Raw genomic sequence first — 21,335 nt, forward strand, 5'->3', positions numbered from 1 at the left:
ACAATTAAAAAACAATTGTTAAATAAGATTAAAGCCTTTTCCACTCAAAACAACCATATGCTGGACTGACAACTGATTCTACCAAACTACTGAATTTTAAGTCATTTGGTCTGCCACTGCTGCAAGTTACAAAAAGAAAGCAGTGTACAGGGTTGTAAAAAAAGTTTCTTCATGTGTAAAGAAATACAAAAAACAGCTTTATGATACTGCCTTTAACAAGCCCTGAACCATAAACACATACACCATTCTATTTAGAGAACAGAATTTATAAAGTCTATGTACTGCACTTTATTTAAATGTATCTTGCACAGGAGAGACATGCAATAAGACAGAGTCAAGGTCTGCACAGCACTGCATGGTAGCAGAACGAGACACAACAGGCATAAATCAAAAAAGAAAGGTACAGGTTAGATAAAAGCAAAACCTTTTTCCCTGGAAGGACACCCCAGCAGTGGAGCAGGTTGCCCAGAGAGACTGCAGTCTCATCCTCAGAAAATTTCAAGACATGCCTGGATAAAGCCCTGAGTAACCTCATCTGACCCCCGAGCTGATCCAAGCTGAGCAGGAGGTTGTACCAGGACCCTCATCAGGTCTCTTCAAAATGAAATTATTCCATAATTCTGTAATTACAAAGAGAAAGCAGAGGAACTGATAGTCATAAATAAATCTTTGTGACATTTTTGTGACATATAAAATAATATTCCAGCAAAATTATTATGCAAGGGTATAAAGTCTTTATATGAAGGTCCATAAACCATTCTTATAGTATGCATAAACACAGTAAAATTTGTATGCATGGTAAAAAGTCTAATTTAAAACTTCTGTAAGATTTAACTAGTTACATATTATTAGCACTACTTCTTTCGAAAAAAAGAGGATTAAGTATTACAATTACGTACATCTTGCTAAAAGGCAACTATGCATTTTATTATTTAAGTAATGGACATGCTTCAGCTTTTAACTTTGATTTTCTACCTAAATAAATTTTGTAGGTGCCAGAAAATTTTACAGAACAATTCCCACCAGTGCTAGCACTGCCTCTAGTGAACTCACATTAACAATCTCAAAGAAAGCTGTAATTCAAACTAGATTCTTTGACCAGGAGCACTTTTCATTTTGCTCCCTATGTCCATCATTCTAGTTTAACTACCAGAACAGTAAACATGCTGCAATAACCTGAAACCCTGTTTAAATTAAGGCTAACCTCAATTCACCTAGACCCACCAGAAGAGGGGTATTTTGTTGCGTGATTTTCGTGTTTTGGATTTTTTGTTTTGATTTTGGTTTTGTTTTATTAAGTGGTGCGAGATGTGCCTTAGTGTTTTTATATCTGACTACACAAAACATAGGGCAGTTCCATCCCCGAGGCAGCTTTTTGAGAGCACACAGTCGTGTTCACACATACATATTTCCTACATCTGTCAAACTCTGTATCCGAAAAGACTGGAAACAACAACATCTTGGCAGAGCACTTCACCTTCACAGGATACATGCACGATGCAATATCCATAAAGGAAAAAAAAAAGAAAACAGCCTATATGGATCAGACAATGTATATTTAGTAAAGCATCCTTGAAGGATGGAACACCTCTTAAAGGCCCAACAAGAAAGACACAAACATTTTAGCAGGGCCTGTTGCAGTAAGACAACAGGTAATGGCTTTAAACTAAAAGAGGGTAGATGGGTAGATTTAAGAGTAGATAGAAGGACGAAATTTTGTACAAAGAAAGTGAAACACCCAGCACAGGTTGCCCAGAGAGGCAGCAGATAGCAATCCCTAGAAACATTCATGGTAAGGTTGGCTGGGGCTCTGAGCAACCTGATGTAGCTGAAGATGTCCCTGCTCACTGCAGGGGAGTTGGACTAGATGTCCTTTAAAGGTCCCTTTCAACCGAAAGCCTTCTGTGATTCCATGATCATACCTCTCACATGTGAACAGGAGCACGTCAGTCACAGCTGCCTCCAAGAGTATTGATGAATGCACCAGGGTCAGGGTTTTCTGCTTGGGGTTTTAGAGTATTTGCTACTGTAGAACTGGGGGAATCAGTGATCCAGGCTGGAGGAACAGGTGTGCGAGCAGCAGCCCGGCAGGTCACTCTACAATGGCACCTATGGCACACTTGCTCACCAGGAGCCACACACACTGCACAGCTTTGTGGGTGATCGGTATCCTCAGCTCTGCTTCCTCTGGGGATCCTGCTTCCCACAGGGAGGGGTACCAGCACTCCGTGGAAAGGTGACAGCTCCCTGCAGGACTGCTTGAAAGTGCCATCTCTAACATAATTTTTTAGAATCTCATTCCGAGTAACACCCCTTCCAAGACTCCTGTAAGATAGGTTAAGGTTTATCTCTACTTACAAGGACAAGGACTTTAAGAGCTGTTTTACTGACACTACTACAAAGCAGTGAAGAAATGAGCTACTAAAGGCAGTGAATGAAGGATACAGAGAGAATTTATTGAAGTTATTTTGAATTATCTTAAAATGCTTCTCTTCTGCATTTTCTTTGGAGGACTCCAATATTGTTCACATCTTTTTTTACATTATTACTGTCTATATTTTCAGAATTGTTTTCTTTTCTCCCTCCCTTGATAACTGTTTTAATTTTGTAACTATGTCAGAAGCATCTGTCATTTCTCCCCTAAACTATGAAAGACACTTAGAAAGGGAGCACATTGCCCTTCTGGACTATCCTTACTACTGACAATAAGTGGTGGAAAAAGATTAGGCAAGATTCATGCAGTACGCAGGCACAGGTACACACACTTCTTTCAATTCATCTTCATTTGTTCTAACCTTTTCAAGATTCTTAACAGCTTCTCAGCTAGCTCTTCGCAATTCTAATGAATCATTTTCCAAAGCAAATAAAAACCTTCCCATTTCATTTTCAGTAAGTCAAGAAAGTGGCCAAAGCCAGGATCAAGAGTTCTTTAGTTCAATTTGTGTTCTCACTAACTCCCTTCCCTGACCACCCAGGTTCAACTCTCTTCACACCACAGCAGGGAATAAACCCACCCTTCTATGATGAAATGCAGTTCACTTTTCCCACAGGCACTCCCACTGAGTTCACAGGGGAAACGCTCAAGTGTAGCGGGACACTTGGCTGTCATTTTCCTTGTGTTTAAAAAATATAACCTACCTGTAAATTTGGGGGGGGCAGGAAATAGAGAAGTAATATTACTCCTTATATTGTCTCTGTACCTAGCCTCTCTGATCCTATCTATTAATTCAGCAATAAAATATCATCAGCATCTCCAAGGTTTTGGTCTGCAGTCAAATTTTAGTTCCAGGGAATTCAGCTCTCCATTTAGGTTCAGATCCTTGACATACAAAGTACCACTCTAAAAATGTTGGCTTTTAGTGAAAATGCCACTTTTGCCAGGAATTCTACCCAGAGACCTGGCACATCTGTTATTTGTCTACAAACTAATAATCAGTAAGTAACTTTATTGTAAGGCTTTATTTCAGATCCCGAAATAATTTATAGACCTCTACTAACCTAGCAGAAGAGGAAAAATGCTGCAGTATTTTCTTAAGATGCTCAAGCAAAGACTAACTTAACATTAACTGACTCATCTGAACAAATGAATAAAGTTATAGTACTTCTCTCTAGAGCCTATATAATACCTGTATCAGTCAGTAAAGAAATTCAATCTATCACTCAAAATGTAAAACAACTTTATTGACATGATCATGCCCCAGAAGTCGTGCCTCATATTTTCCCTCTGTCACTTCCTGCAATGGTTTGTGAGTACATGAACAGCTCAGGGAAAGCAACCAGTGTTGCTAAGCACAGCAAGGCACTGGGCTGAGAACAGCCAGGCTCCTGCACACAAGACATTCAGCAGCAGGTTTGCTTACTTCCAGAAGAGACTGGAGAATACCAGTCACCACCACCAGCAAACATGGCTACGGCACTCATTTATAACTCTACCATTGTGAAAGTTCATTCAAGCCTGTAAGATCACTAAAGCTCACGTGCAGAGAATGCACTGTGGATGCAGCTGAACAGTGAAATGGCTGTTGGTAAACAGGACTGCTTTCTCTTTCTCACTCTATGTTCAGGATTAGCATTTCCTCAATACAGCAGCACACAGAAAGATCTGGAAGACAGGAAAAAGGTTCTGCCTCCTCTCAGCTTTTTACAAGGTTTTTCAGTTCTTGATCAGAAGTCATATACTAAAACTGAATCCTGAATATGCCTCAAACCCCTGATTTCTCCAAGATTTTAGCTCCTATTCAATCAGCACTTGCAACAGCCACTTTATTCTAAAATCTTTCCAGAACTGACTGTGCCTGAACTTGCTGTTCTAAGCTAGATTTAGTAGTGATTGCACTCTAGTACAATCTGAAGTACTTTCCCAATAATAGTAACTTTTCATATATTCAGTCTGTACTCACAGTACATTTCTAGACTATGTCAGGCTCATGTAAGGCCAACCCGCGCTCTGCAAACCAGACCCCCTGAATCCCTACCAGCAATTCTTCCAGGCCTCATTCCCCATTTCTGGGCCATGTTCCCCATGCAAATTAAATGTATCTTTTTACTACAATAACTTTGCACTTCAGACACATCTTCTGCAGAAACTGCTCAGACACATCCTTCCCAGACCCAAAAGAGGGGGTCATCACTGGGAGATCGTAGCCTCCAGCTCTCTTTATATGATATATGATATCATATAAAAAGATATATGACTGTACTCTGTGACCATGAGGTCTCTTAACCTTCTCCACCTTAGTGAATCCAGTGCCGAATTTCATAACTGCAGATAACATAAGGTGATAAATGCTTTTTTTTTTTTTTTGCAACCATTTGTGATCTAGCTAAAATAAACTACTTGTCCTGTGGTACAGTTTGTACTTCGCTCTCCCACAAACCAAAGACGATCATCTTTCCTCCAGTGTTAACCAACCAAGTTACAGCTAAAATGAATTTAACTGTTGTTTCATATGTAAATCTTGACTGAAGTAAGATTTTATTACATACTATCTCTTGTTCTTACAAAGTCAGATCCATGGTTAAATTAATGCAGAAAAAACCCAAACATTCTTACTCAAGGAAATAAACCTAAATTTAAATCGGACATAGGAAAGCTTTCACTGTCCCACCGCCAGCAGAATTTATTGTTATTAGCTATAAAAGCACTGATACAAGTCTCAAAATCTTACCTACAAAGAAAGTTTTGTTCCATAATGACCATCTATAGAGGCACAATTTCACTAAATCACATGAAGGCAAACTTCAAGATAGATCAGCTGAGTAATAGCCACTGATAGCTGAAAAGTAACTAGCTATAGCACTCTCAAATCCTGAAGAACTTACAATACAGACTCATTCTAAAAAAAGCTAGATAGCAAATAAAGGAAAATATTAGAGCCTGGTAACCCCCATCAAGCAAGGCCAAGGTCTAACTGTGCTCTCTGAAGAGCCAATGATGACAGGCCTATATATCACAGACAATCAGATGTATTTTGGCTGGGCTGTGACAACAACCTGGAATTCTAGGGGGATGGAAAGGAGAAAGTCAAAGTTGAGAAGGCCAAAATTAGGTTGGGGCAATGCCTTCTGTCATGACCCATCCCCTACCCTCCTTCCTGCATGCACAATGTCCCTGTGACCTGTCTGTCCACACATGCACATGCTCCAACTCTTCCTGGTGATCCTTCAGACCCCACATAAAAACCTCCCTGACAGCATAGTGTTTGTGTCTGGACAGACAGGAAAACAGGAGACAGCATCTGTGGGGATGGGATTGTTAAGTTTGCTTGAAACTAATGCGGTAAGGATCTTTCTGTGAGCAAAATGAATGAGTCAATACCTTTAGAATGCACCAATAGAAGTGAGGTGTGGATGACAGATGACAAAGGCTTGGAGGAAGGAGACAAAGTAAGCAAAAATTGATGCAGAGTGACTGGATAAGAAATTTAAGTGCTAAATGACTGGAGTGAGCTTTAGAGGGAAACTGCATATGGGATTATACAAATGCAAAATACAGAAAGTGACTTGATGCAGAACGTACTCGGGCAGGGGTAGGGATGTGTGCAGGAAAGACAACACAAAAAGACGGACTAAGTGCCCAACTTGACAAGGTCACTGAGACTACAAAGTAGAAATATTATTTTGGCTTCCAGACAACACTAACACAATTTGTCAGGGTATACAACAGTGATTTCTCTCCTTAGGTTTTTGTTTCAGCCCTGTGTAGCATTGTTTCAGCTTAGCCAAAACAGCTGGAATCCAAAGGCTGAATGATTATCAGGGGTCAGAACCCTCATAAACAGAGCAAACAAGTTCTTCCCTCAAAACAAGGTTGTGAGCCAGGAAAGAGCTGAGAAGCTCCCCTGGTACATAATCCTAACTGGTTACAGAACTTGAGTTTCACAGGAGACACAGAGATCCCCACCTCTACCTCCTAACCTGCTACCACTTGAGGAAAAAAAAAAAACCAACTATATCCTGCATTAACTTAAGGAGTGCAAGAAATTCAAGTTTTCCATTTCGTAATATCAATGTTCTATTTAGTAAAGCACTGAAGTAGGGCCAAGTACTTAGGGACACAGTAACTACACCACAAGATCAGCCTTCAGAAAAAGACAGCAAGACACAACTGCTCCTGGCAGAGTCTGCTTTGGCTGTTGCCTGCTAAGAGCTACTGGAACAGCATTCCTGCAGGATTTGTTCATCATTCCCATGCATTATGTTCTCAAACCATTTTCCCTTCACAGCTCAGTCATTTTGCAAGGCTTTGCATTTCATCTAATCTGATTTTTATGAAGCGCCAAAGCAGAGAAACATTTTATATGAGAATTTATTTTTCTGTGAGAAGCTGGTGTATGTCTGTCAGGCTGGGATCAATACAATATAACATACTCCTCAGATAACTCTTTCACAAACTACTATTACTGTCATTTTCACCAGGACATAACATCATTCATTAGCCACCCTTTAGTAATCAGAGCTCTGCATTCCAAACTGTTATTGCACTTCTAACCTGCAATATTTCAGCATCTAAATAGCAGTTTTTTCTCATACTAAGAAAAAAAAAAAAGCACAGAAAATAACCCAAACCCCCAAACAAAAAAAAAACCTCTGACCACAAACAAAAACAGTAGCTCAGACTATAAGCTATATACTGTCTCTGAGCCTGTAAAAATATGTCAGTTGTCCTCAGACTGAACTTTTTACCTAGTCTGACATAAATCTGTCATAGCCTGACAAAAGGAACTTCAAATATCCACAGAACCTTACCGGCAAGTGCTTATACACCTATAAATCTTTAACTTTTGGATGGAGGCATTTAGTGATGTCTTCCGGTAGATCTGGTACTAAGAGTACTTGCTCAAGGTCACACAAGAAAGCTGTGAGAAAGCCAATTTGAAAATGTTTACAAGACATTTATATACATATCTCCCTCTTCTCTTTGTTTTCCTTTATGACTCAGTAAAGAAATTTTTTATAGTCACCACTCCCTCCTGCTCCAAGCCATTTAACTTTAAAAAAAGAAAGAACAGAATGTCAAATCAAAATAGCACACACATCATTTTTATAGTGTTCAACAGAGGAAGCATCCTCCCTAAATCTAGCTTTTTCTGTAGAATATGCAGATATGTTACTTCCCAGAAAATTAGGAAATGTATTTTCTACTTCAATTATGGCTAAGAATCATATATCAATTTACTCGGTGATGATTTCAACCAATAAAAATATACAAAGTTGTAGATCTAAGAGATGGACAAAGAACCTGGCAGAGTCTTTGAAAATAATGTTCCTTAATTATTTCCAGAGATATAAAGTCAGCACTTACACCTCATCCAAACATAAATATTGCTTTTTGTGCACAACTATGAAAGTGTTATGTTTTATAACATTTATAAGATTTGATTTTAACAAAGGAGGAGGAACTATGTGAAGTTCTGAAAGCCACTGCAGTTTAATGATGGCAGAGGAGAGGCATGACAAAAACCTGCCCAGTAAACAGGATTGTGTTTCATATGGCAGTGGGTCGAATGAACTCATCCTGTGATGACAGAGCACTCAGGGATTGATGACAAAGCTACTGAACACTCCTTGCTCCCAATGATCCAATGTTCGAGAATGGAGATCTGCATGACAATGGGAGACTGAAAGGAAGCAAACTTGACTAGTCCTTTCTCAAAGACAGAAACCAAGCAATTAGTTTAGTCAGCTACACTTAGATTCCTGAGGAAAAACAATTACAGCAAATAATGAAGGACACTGTTTTATTCATCTAGAAATAAATCCAGGAATGAGTAATAGCCACCATGGGTTTGTCCAGATCAAGGCTTGCCAAATCAGTCTGGGTTTGGAGTCATAGGATTATTAGCAAATACCTCATAATATGACTAGATTATGACAGTCTCGTGGGACTTCAACATAAATAAATGGGGGGAAAAAAAAGATAAAATTTCTCTGGAATCAATGGAAATTTCTTCAGAACAGTTACCAATGATTCTCTGCAACTACAGAAATGCATTGAATCATTTTCTGCAGGGGTCTGTTTCGGTTGTCTCACTATGGACCATAACTTTGATAAGAAAAGAGAAAGGGATTTCCTGAGGGGGAGGGAGGACAAGGAACCATTAATTCACTGTAGGGCAGGATTTGAACTCAAAGTAATGTTCATAAAGAGGTGTGCTGCTCTCAGATAGGATACAGTAAGGATGAGCACAAGTCATCACACGTAGGCAGGAACAGTCAGCTGCACAATGCATGACTCGAAACAGGCAGCACTTCACAGGAAAGTGAAAAGGGTCACCTCACTCCTGCTGTATAAAACTGCAGTTTTGGTTTTTTCCTTGAGACACGGCTGCCTAACAGAATACTGCAATTGTCATGTTATCAGTTATCACTGCTTCATTAAGAACCATTCTCCTTAGACTCCGACCCCATTTTCAATCCCCAAATTCTGGCTTTTTCCCACATTACAATAAACATATCATCTGAAGTATCATTCTACTTCATTAAGAGGAAAAAATAAATTGGTTTCTAGTCTACCGAAAGACTAGAGTTCTAATCTCAGGCACTACTTCCCACTGAAATAAACCACGCAACACATCAAATTTCATAGAGGAGGCATACATGGTACCATAGCAAATTTTCATGTACAAAATCAGTGATGTTTCCAAGTCTCCCATGGAATGCACTCAAAATTCTCTACAGCTTTTAAAGTCATGCCTTTTTAACATTACTTACTTCATTGTCTCTGTAATTCAATTCCTAGCTGAAGATCTCATTTCCTTCCCACTGTTACACTCAATTTTGTATTGTTTGTTTTTTGTTAAGTTACCGGGGACTTCTTGGTTGAACTTAAAGCATCATCCATCCTTGGCTCCCAAGACATTTCAGCCACATTTATCAGAGACAAGACTAGAAATCTTTTATCCAAACTGAAGACATTTTGGGCACAGCCAAACCAATTCAGTTTCATAGAAACAGCAACAGTTGGAACTTTGGAAAGATGAGGGGAGGCATGACTTTTTTCCTCAGAGATTTAGCATCCATGCACAGACAGAACAATTGCACACATGGAGATACAAATTAAAATCATTCAAGCCTGGCACTGACAGACACACAAATCCAGCTGAACAACCAAGCTGTTAAAATGTTGATGGGGGATTTGAAAGTCTTCCCCCTACCACTCTGAAGAGACAAAAAAATTACAAGCACGGGGAATACAAGCACTTTCAGATGCGCAGGAAAAAGGAAAACCTCTCCACCCATTAAGCAAGCTATAGAGATACACAGGACAGACAGAAGCAATGACTGGATGACAGAGCTATAATCATGGAATAACTAAAGCAACTCAGGTGGCTCAGAACAGAATTCTCATAATTTTTCACTCTCTTAGCTACCGAGACTAATTTGTTGTTGGCTTTTTAAAAAAAAATGAATGCATAAATCAACTATTTTAATTACACAACAACATGATAGATGTTGTTCCTATGTCAAGGGGAGATAAGCAGCTAGAATACTGGAAATATAACCTGTAGTCTCATTTTATAATTAATACTGTGTGACTACATATTAAAGGAGAAAACAAAAGAAGGCATTTTCAGAAAACTAACAGGAATCAAATGCCTATATGTTCTTAAAATGACTTTGGAGTAAAGTACTAGGCTTCTTCGAAAATTCCTAAACAAGATCTCAACACATTCAACCTGAGAATCTGAAAGATTAGACAGTGGTAGAGTGGTAAATACAAAAGTGAACAAATTCACCCATTTATTAATCCAGGATGGCAATTCAAAGGAAGTAATTCTGCCTTTACCCTCAAACACAGCCAAATGTACGGTCATTTTTAAGTCTGGAGGGAAAAAAGTGAAATCTCATTCAAATTCATTCAATAGTACAAGCCATAAAAATATCCATAATTCCTGCCCTTTGATTTGCATTTCAGTTCTCTCCCCTTTTTTCAAAAGGCATGAATAATGGACAGAAAGACTACAAGCAGTGATGAATGTATTGCACCTCTTAACTAAGCCATCTCAGTACTTAACTGTCAAAAACATTCATTTTCTGGTTTGAACTCGTCTGACTCCCATCCATTGGATATTGTCATATTTCTGTGTACTAGAATAAAGATTTAGTTAAGTACCTCTGTTTCTGACATTTCTAAGCCATAACCTTTTCCAGATAACTTAAGGAGCTCAGTCACGTAGCTTTCCTATCATCATGCTTGTTTTCTTGACAATAAATAATTCACCCTGAACTCCCTCCAATTTTCTGCACACTTTTAAAGGGTTTGCCACAAAATAAACCTGCCAGTAGATAAGTGATAATGTCTTTTGAAAACTTGACTCCAGTTGCTGGAGTGGAGCACTTTGGTGAACAAATCTCATACTGTGCTGGCTTTGGCTGGAGTACAGTTAATTTTCTACACACCAGTATGGGCTGTGCTTTGGAGTTGCGCTGGAATCGGTGTTGGTAACACAGGGATGTTTTGGTTACTGCTGAGCAAAGCTTACACAGAGCCGAGGCCTCTTCTGGCCCTCACCCCACCAGCGAGGGTCGTGCCAAGGGATATCCCAGAGCATGTGGGGCCATGCTCAGCACACAAAGCTCAGGGAAGAAGGGAGGGACATTCAGACAGATGCTGTTTGTCTTCCCATGTCACTGTCACAAGTGAGGGGCCCTGCTCTCCTGGGGATGGATGAACATCTGCCCAGCCATGGGAAGTGGGGAATGATTCCTTGTTCTGCTTTCCTTGTGTGCTTGGCTTTTGCTTTATCTGTTAAAATAACTTCATAATCCCATAAGTTTTCTCACTTTCACTCTTCTGATTCTCTCCTCCCAACGTGAACAATCAAAGGCAAAGAAAAAAGTGCATTTAATCCATTTTAACAAAAAGAAATACCATTTGACTGAAGAAGCAAGTCATCACTCAAAATTAAAACTTTCAAAATGCAAATTTGGCCTGTATGAACATGAAGCCATCTGCAGCACTGATAACGGGGGACTGCACAAAACAACAGGGAATGGCTCTGCTCCATCTACTGGAAGCACTATCTCCCATGAGCTAAATAAATTACTGTGTGCCCCATAAATATCTTTGATACAGTCCTTAACTCCTTTACTTCCCAACACAACTTTTTACAACATTTCTAAATACCACAATCATCAGAAAGAAATCCTAAGAAAATTTTTTTTAATGAAATAACCAAAATGATTTCCCATAGATTCAGTCCTTTAACACACAATTTCCTTAAGGGCATACGATCAACATCAAACAAGCAAACCTGAAATTAGAATACTTTACAACAGGATACTGCTTTTGTGTGTGTGCACATACTAACGTGCTGGTGTCAACTGTAAGATGACCACATTCATGGAGGCTTCTAGTCAAAAACTGAATGTTTTAGGATTACAGTCAGCACTGCTGCAGGCATCCTAAAGGCACTGTTAGCACTAAGAACAGCGGCAACACTGGCAATTTTTCAGTTTGACAGGTGCTAAATACCACTGAACTTCATTATAAGTCCATTTTTATTGTAGCTATTGCCCAACACTCCTTAAATGACCTTACTGTAAGATAATTACAATAAATGGCCTTAAACCAGTGCCATTCCAGCTGAACTATATACGGACAACTTCCCTTCAATATGGACAAAGACACACGTAAAAGAAAAGGAAGCATGCACCTACTACAGTATCCCAACAGCAGAGCTGGGATCTATCACTGAGGCCCATCTTATCCCCAAGTCCTTTAACATTTTTTCCTCTCATTTCCCCTGAAAATATTCATATTGAAAAGGTGTTAATACTTAGGTTGATACAAACCAATGTAATGTTTATTTAGCTTTTAATGGAAACATTGCATGAAGTCACAGAGCAAGAGAACAAGTTTTAGTACTCATTGTGGCATGTAGCTATTCTTTTTAGTCAAATTTCAGAGATGAGACAGTATCAAGGAAATTAAAAGCTTGTTTTAAATCAAAGGAATTGCCAGACTATCTCCTGGACAAGAAAGAAAATCTACATTTCTCAGACACAGGTAGCTCCTGGCAGGCTTCAAAATGGCAGCCTGGCTATAAACTGATATTCTCAACCCAAAGGAATTTCTCTAATGGATGCAGCCCAACCATCACCCCAAACAAATCTGCCTCTTGTATACTCCTACCACTCACTGAAGTTTGGTCTATATTTATTAATCAATCGTGGGACATTTTGAACATCCTTTAAAAAGCACAGTTTTGATTTCCCATCTGTCCTGTAAACTTTACCACCGAAGAAGTACATTGCTGTATTGCACTTCATGGCTCATGTCTGAAGAAAAAGGACAGAAGCAAATAAATGTCTTTCTTTCAAAAGCAACATGCCTTGCTTTCAGCACATAAACCACCTATTTTAGCATGAATGCATTCACATTCATATTATACACAAACGTTTGTCTCCAAACAGATGCAGTCACTCAGCATTTTGCCAGCGGGACTTAACCTAAGACAAGTAAGTGTCGATTTTTATCAGTTAAATGTGCACACTCCACAAACATGTCACAAACTCACAACAGCTTCAGTCCCAAACCAGGTCAGTGATTTTTGCGTAATTTTGGTAATTAAACCAATTCTCAATCTTTTCACAGAAAGATCACTTTCTTTTTAAAGCAGGGCAAAATTCAAAGCATCTTCTACACTGCATACATATGCATGCACTTTTCAAATCCCTCACTGCAGATTCTCCAGCAAGTTCTATTGAAATGAAAATCTTAGTATCAACAAGCAGGTAAAATACTCCTCACCATAACCACATAACTACTGCTCAGGTAAGCAATGCAAATTACCTAAAACACAAGTAATCTAATCAATTAACTGATATAAACAGCTGCAAGTGATCTGCCCCAAGCACATGAATTGTTTGACAACACTGACACCAAGTGACAGAATTCAGGAAAACACAAATCACAAGGACCCCCACATCAAAATGTTACAGCATTTTACTTACCCTCATGCTCTGGAAGAAGCAAAGTCTTATTTTATCAAGAGAAAAAAAATCAGTGAATACCCATAATGAGAGATGACATTTTCACATAAGTTATGTATAAGTGACAGAATATCCAACATTAAACACATGTTAACAATTCAATTTAACCTTGATCTTGCAAACACAAGTCAAAGACTATGTACACTTCAAAGTTTTATGCAAACTAACCTCATAAATTCATTTCTAAAGAAGAAAAAATTAGTGGTTTTCATGCACATAAGTATTGGATTCCATTAACTTATGGGAATTTGGTTCATTTTTCAAGTAAAGGAATGCAGATAGTACTTCTATACACTTCCATTTAGAAAATTATGTGTTAATGCAACATTTAATAGTTTGGTACGTCTCACTTACTTGTTTTGCCTGTGCTCCTCTCTGCTGAGAAATCAAAACCCAGGCAGTCCAGCATCATATGCATTAAATAGACTTGGCCCCTCTCCTGCTGCCTTACCTGACACTGTACAGAGCAGAAAACCCAACTAACAGAACAATAACTCCATCAAACACAGCAGTTTTACCACCCACCATGTCTATGCCCAGCACACTGTCTTCTTACAAGCTTCCATGGTCTTACCTGCTGACGTTTGTACGCCAAATAATCAAGATTTTCCAGATCTTTTCGAAACTTTTGGTAGGTTTTCTGTAGATCAGATTTACTGGATACATTTCTTAAAGATTCAAATGTTCTTTGAAACTGTGAGTCAAAAAAACAAAACCAACAAAAAATTATCATTCATACAGTTGCTGTGTTTCAATCTGTATTACTATTCTTTTCTACTAAATGCTAAGGCTATTGAGCTGTGTCACTCTAACCTTCCACATATTCCTACAGCTTTGTTTTGAAACCAATCATGGAATTCAAAGCATTGTACATATGCCTTCCTCAATTAAATGAAGTCCTCTAACTTCATAGGTCAGACAAAACACAAGCAATCAATCTCTAAAGCTGAGTTCTTTTTCTATGCCAAGTTCCAGGAAGTAATATATACACATAGATTTAAATACTCTCTTTTCAACTAAGAAAAGTGTATGCAACTTTATACAGGCCATGAACTCATTCTTTCAAACGTAACAGCAGAACTTGGAAATCACAGGGTGCATCTTATCAAGTTAATTGACTTAAGAGTAATTTAAGACTGGATAATCACCTTAGGCAATGTGCTCACATTCTGCACGAAAACTGTGACAACTCCAATTATACCTCACTATAGACCTTACTTTTAAATTTAAAACTTCTTTCATGCATACACTATTATTAAAAGTAGGACTGGTATTTCTCAGAGATGCACAATGCCAGCCCAGCTGTAGGAACTGTAACAAAAAGGTTAAGAGGAGTGAAAGAGGAGTAAGAAAGGTGTGAGAGGAGAATGGGAGGTCCAGCTTCCTTGCAACTTTCAGGAGATCACAAGCTTTCTCCTCTGACTTCCTCTGTTTTCCCAGCTGTAAATATTCTTCTTCATCTCCTGAGCACGTGACAGCTGCAAAGCTGTAGGTAGAGTTCAGTAATACTTTATCACTGTGATTACCATCAGAAGCAAGTCTATAAACATGTATTTACACTGATATAATCAGGAAGAACTACATGCTTGTAAATCCTTCTGAAATATTGACTTAGCCTACTACAGTTACAGGCCCTGTAGATGAAGTACCTACTTTAAGCTCACATATGGTACCTATGTCCAGGGAATGAGGCAAAGGACTGCTTTCCAGTCAGTTCTGGAAAACCAAGCACTTCAGTAGTAACTATAGCATACATTTCCCTATACCTCTGCTTAAACTACAACCACTGAATTGGAAAAATGAACCACAAGCATAGAAGGAAAAAAAAAAAAACCCAAAGCCAAACCTCCACTCCTCTTCTGTCTCTCTTCAAGAAGCTGACAACATAACTGACAGCCAATGCTGACCATGAATGTGGAGTGCTCCAGAGCCCCTCATTCCTGAGCATTTGACTGAGCTCAAGCCCAAGCTGTACCTGATGCTGAACAGCCCCCAGGTATTTCTTGTTGGGGATAATAAGCAGCTGCAGTGGATTTCCACTGACAATTTACAACAACTTGCCTAGAACCTTCAGGCAAGTTAGTACTTCTTGTTTGCCACTCTGCAGCCTTTATTTCAGTCTCACTGCTCTCATAACCAAAAGGCAAGTTAAGGCAGTGTTTATATCTATCTGTAATTTATCTTCCTCTACCTCATTCAGCACCACTAGAGGTTAACTGGAGACTTTCTAGTTGCATTTGAAACATTTGCTACCAAAAAATAAAATAAAACTTTCTCACCCAAAGTATACGTTCCTGAATTCTGTACCAACACGGCTGACAGGACACATATGCTAAGACAGAACAGCAATACTCTGTATTCTTTTCGGTTTGACTTCATAGTCTTCCATTTTTTGTATGATTTGGTGTTTTCAGATTTTATCTCTGCTCCAGAGTTGATCTCAAAGCCTTGCATTTGCAATGTTTGCTTTCATCAATTCCTACTCCTAGCTAACCCCTTAGCTGGAAGCAACTTGAGTACAACATTGGCAAACGAGACCTGAGTTCAGTTTAAGATGACCAAAAGCATGCCATAGTGCTTGCTTTTTTTCAAGAGTGTAAGAAACTACTCATAATGTCTCTATCAAGCTCATCATACACCTTCTGCTTCAAACCATGACATATTTCTCCAGAACTTAGCCTAAAACTGTTGCACCCTGTTGTGGGATTGAATAATACAGGGATAAGGCCTCTAATGATTCCCAAACTCACTAAATGAACATAAGGTACAGTCTTTTCTTGAGGTGTCTTCTATTTTTTTTAGATAATCACCAACACGTTAGACTACAATACAGTTGTAGAATCATCATCATCCTTTTAAGGATGTACTTAATCCCACAGCTTTAATTCTTCATTGGCAGGAGCTCTGCTAGCAAGATCACTCACTTCCTTATGTCCTGAAGCAACCTAAACATCAATAATGCATTTGTCTCTCTGGAAAGAGATATAAGAAGCAGCATGAGAGCATGAGCAAATAGAAACCAAATGTGTAACTGAAAGGGCAACATGCTTCAATAAAATAGATGGGTAATTGCCAGAACATCCACATCTGTCTTTAGATGCAAGGGAGAAACCCTTTTTAAAAATCTAACTCAAAAGTAAATAAAAAACCAACCAAGCAATTTTAAGGAAACATAGATACACTCTTTCCACTGCCATCAACAGGAAATGGGAAAAATGTGCCTTGGACACACAAAGGTTATCAACACGTGTTAAACTTAAAACTACATCTGGATCTTTCTGCAACATACTTCTATCAGTGTGAACCAGCATTTTGGGGTGAGTAGTAAAAAACCCTCTCTCTTATGTCCTTGTCTAGAGGTGAAAAGAAGTATTAGAATTCCTGACCTTCTTTTTTCTCTCACCAATAACCAAATATAAATAATCATACGAGATTCACAAAAGCTCTTTTCTGCCTGTTCATGTTTTCGAAGTGCTCTGAACAGTTTCTGGAAGCTGAGAAGTAGCATTCCTTTACTACTTTTGCTCTCTGTGGCACTATGAGGTAGCTACCTGGTCTGATTTTCCCTCTGTGATAAAATCGTATCTCTATGATTTTATCTGAGCTGCTTGTGTTTGTCAAGTTCCCATAGATAACTTCCTAGCATAGATATTGCGTAGACAGCTTTGTAACTTAAGCAGAAGAACGTGACTTTATATTCATTAATATCACAGCATTCCTTTCACCAAAAAAACCCACCAGAGAGCCCAGCACCCTGTCCCTAAAACACAGGGTGGGTAACACAGCAGCCCCAATGCCCTGAGCATGCACCATCAAGATGTGAGTGAATGAAGACTCCGTGCTCATCCGACTGGAAACCAACACACACTGCATGTTTCAACTAAGTGAAGCAACTCTCACAGTCCCACTTTAGGTATCACTAAGCAACAAACACCATCAAAACTTGGAAAGTGATGAAGGTCATAAATGTGGACAGGCCAGAAGAGTGTTATTAACACAGCCTCTTTAGAAGTATGATGCTCCTGACTGGGAAGGTAAAGTCCTCCTCTCAGATAATGACCATGGTTTATCGAATTAGTAAGTATGACTGTAAGCATCAGGACTGAATTTCCTATGGTCTCACATCTTATACATTGCAACGTCAAAGATGAGAGGTGAGCTCTGACTGAAGTTTCTCCTGCAGTAAAGCAGATTAACAGCTGACAAGCCTCTGCTGTCTTTATGAGCTCCTAATGTAGCATTTTTGAGCTTTTTCTCCATTATCCTACTTACTTTCAGGAGCCTTGGAACTTTGCTCTGCTGTCATATGTAATGAAAATGAGGCAATGAGATCAAAGAAAACAGGCTGAGACAGAGTAGCTGAATATATCAAAAGGAAATAATATTAAACTCACTAATGGTACTAAAATTTTGATACTACTTAAGCTAAAATTTACCGTGTTTCATCTTCAACATGAGCCATGAAAATTAATGGCTTACCAGCTAAACAGGAGGCCAGGACACAAAATTATGAGATTATAAACATGCAGTGCAAAGTGCTTTATTGCTTACAATTCAGAAATGTGGGAAGGGACATCATTAAATACAGAGTACAAAGTCATATTCCTGGTAACCACCTTACAATCTCCATACAAACAGGAAGAGGGATGGGGGGCAGCAGATCCTGCTTCTCCAGTTTGTGCATGATGCTACTGGACAAACCCCACATCTTTAATGTCACTTGCCTGGGAGTCTAGCTAAATTGTAAGGATGATGTAATCAACGGGCCTGCTGCACTTCCTTTACTTTGTTTCCTTCTACACAGTTGGTTCAGATTTAGGGCCAGTGCTGCAAAAAGCCACTCTGCTATTCAGGGATTAGGAGAAATGGCTCTTTTTTATTTGTCTAGAGCTCCATGCGTTAAAGGGTATTTGCATTTCAGAGTATCAATAGAATCATCTTCCACTGCACAGGGCAGCACAGTAGCAATGAACTATTTTTTTCCATTGGTAAAATATTTCTCTGTTGAATTAAAGACAAGAAGCAAATTTTACTTCTATTCTGACATAAGGAAGCTGTCCATTGAAAAACACCTTCCTGTTTTAATAAGGTACTGGTTCTTTAAAGACTAAGTTATACTAAATGTACTACTTTAAATTACCCAGAGATATGGTTGGGAAAAAACCATTCACGATCTCTCTTAAATTCCAATTACTGAACACACATACTTATGAGAAAAAAGCTGCTCGTCTTATATTTTGCTGTAATGGAATGGGCAATGTGCCTCTTTTGGAGAGGTTTATGGAGAGCAGCTCACAGCTTTTTCCATTCAGAAAATATCAGATGCTTTTACTGTCATTTTAAGAAGGTCTGAAGACATACACTGATGATAAAGCAGAAACTGTTTGTTTTGCATGCATTTCCTCCTTTCTGACTCTCAAAGCACAAATGAGTTATAAAATAAATTTTTCTAGATCAGAATGATCTCTGCATGCTTGAGTTGTTGATCAGACAAGCCATTCTACATTACACCAACTTTGTTACTATACTACCAATAAATTATGTGCCAGGAGATGATTTCCTGTTACAGCGGTGATACTGCAACACGCATATCAGACAACGAGGCCCGCAGAAAAAAAATATCTATGGACAGATTCTTGGTAGATGTTTCAGAGATGTTTACTTCTCCAGCTGCATGGCCGGGATCTGCCCAGGAACTGCTCAATCCCGGGACCCGAGGGTCCTTGCCCGCGCAGGGGAACACAAAACAACCAATGGGGAATGAGGCTGAGCAGGGGCTGGGAAACTCCGTGCCTCCCCCCAGGGCCCCTCTCCCAGGGCTACATGGTGGGGGGGGACCCCAACAATTTCCCAAGATTATTTTCCCAACCTAGAATTTGCCTTCCCATATTAGCACTCTAGAAAAGGAAATTTCAGAACATCACTTCCATATTATTCTCTTATAAGCACTGCACTTCGGTGGTAAGGGCATGCTGCTGTAGAAGCCAAAGACAGTAACGAACACTCTGAAAGCAAGCCTTTAGCAAGGTTCTTTCCCTGATAGGTTCAAAGAGAGTTGGCTGCAATGGAGCCCTGGTCACTGACTGGAGCATGCAGGCATCTGCACAGTCTAAATAATTATTTCACATACGCCTCTGCTTTTCTAATATCTCACCTTCCAACTTTCCCAAAATAATTTTCCAACTTCATCAGCAGACACAATATGGATTTCCCACACTCAGTTGTATTTCTGATGACTTCAAGCATTCTGCATTAACCTCTGCTACATGCCACCTTTACGTTACTGATCTCCCCATACTTTATGTTTAGAACTTAACTCAGTCCATTTGGAATTTATCATCCCACAGATTGACAATTATTTCTTTTTACAAGTAACAAAGGAGCAGTCAAGAGGTCCCTATACCAAGCACAGAAGCAGATCCAGATTTTATAATCTCATAATTTTGTTGCACTCAAAAGGATGCTCACTTTGAAAAAGCCAACTCCTAAAGGCAATTCTTTGGAAGCTGCTTTTCCTCTGTTATTTAATGCACATCACAGAGTGCCATGGAATTTGCAGAGTGGGATGTTAAACACTGTAGCCCTGATTCCAAACAACTGCATCCCACATACCACAGACCAACCTCTGAGTGGTAGCAAGAATCTCTGTTTGATTGATGAGAAAATAAATAGGAGTATGAACCAAATGAGAAGCCAAATGTTCTCTCAAAGACTCCTGCAATCTCCTTAATACTCCTTATGCTCCAGGAGTTCCCTTGCCAGGGGAGTGACCCGTGCCCAACAAAGGGAAGGTTGTAAGAAGTTAGAATTTAATCTGGCTGCTGCTGTAGAAGACAAGATTTCTATAAGCACCTTAGGAGCAAATGGAGGGCTAAGGACAATCTCCATCCTTTACTGGATGCAGGGGGAAACACAGTGACAAAGAATGAGGAAAAGTCTGAGGTACTTAACACCTTCTGTGTCTCAGCCTTTAGAAGCAGGACCAGTTGTTTTCCTGGTACCCAACTCCCTGAAGTGGAGCACAGGGATGGGGAGCAGAAGGAATCCCCCCCAATCCAAAGGGAAATGTTTAGTGACCTGCTACACCATCTAAGACTCAACCAAGTCCACATGCCCAAGTGATCTGCTGGAGGGTAGGATCTGTAGGGACCTGGATCACTTAAGCACAGTTCTGGGAGTTGAACCAAGTCCCTAAACGTGAAGCACAGGGCATCCTGAGATGACTTTCCTCTTTCAGTCCATGTAACCATACCACATCCCTGCTCAAAACATTTTTAATGCTGATGAATACTCCGCAGGAAAGGAAGAGACAGCACTACACTCACAGGGCCCAAGTTCACCAGTTGCTTCTTATCTCTAGCCATTCTCTTTTTTTTCCCTGGCAAGAGTTTTAAATAACTCTAAGTGAGCATTCTATAAAGATCATGCTGTCTGAGGCATTCATGAAAAATATGAAGACTTACACAGTTCATCTACAAGCATGACAAGAAGGGGGAAAAGGCAGATAAAACATGTTGGCTCAGCATGATCTGAAACCGATTAGAGAAAGACAAACTGCCAATGCTCTTTGAATGAAACTCTCCAAACTTGTTACTTTCCTGCTCTTCTCTTCTGATCAATAAATTCAAGCAATTCCATTAGTCTGTTAATTCACTTAATTAAATAATATCGAGCATTACTAACCATAATGGATGAGCTGCTAACACAGCTCTGAATCAGAGTGCAAAACACAAGACAGCCCTTTGTCTGACTACATTTTTCACAACTCAGTTGTTTTTTCAGTGATTTCAAACACTTGAAGCATGGAAATTCAGACAGAGATAGCTATTTATTTAAAC

At 39.3% G+C, this 21,335-nt stretch overlaps 1 protein-coding gene across 2 annotated transcripts in view; it reads right to left on the minus strand.

Moving 5' to 3' along the window:
- Positions 1 to 21,335, minus strand: part of CTNNA3 (catenin alpha 3) — a 437,555-nt gene that overhangs the window by 392,441 nt on the left and 23,779 nt on the right. For both annotated transcript variants that reach the window (XM_048310542.1, XM_048310541.1), the window contains exon 5: positions 14,072 to 14,191. In XM_048310542.1, coding sequence (XP_048166499.1) covers positions 14,072 to 14,191 — 120 coding nt within the window. The remainder of the gene's footprint in view (positions 1 to 14,071; positions 14,192 to 21,335) is intronic.

The sequence above is a fragment of the Corvus hawaiiensis genome, chromosome 8, assembly GCF_020740725.1.
Source record: "Corvus hawaiiensis isolate bCorHaw1 chromosome 8, bCorHaw1.pri.cur, whole genome shotgun sequence".
NCBI lineage: Eukaryota > Metazoa > Chordata > Aves > Passeriformes > Corvidae > Corvus > Corvus hawaiiensis.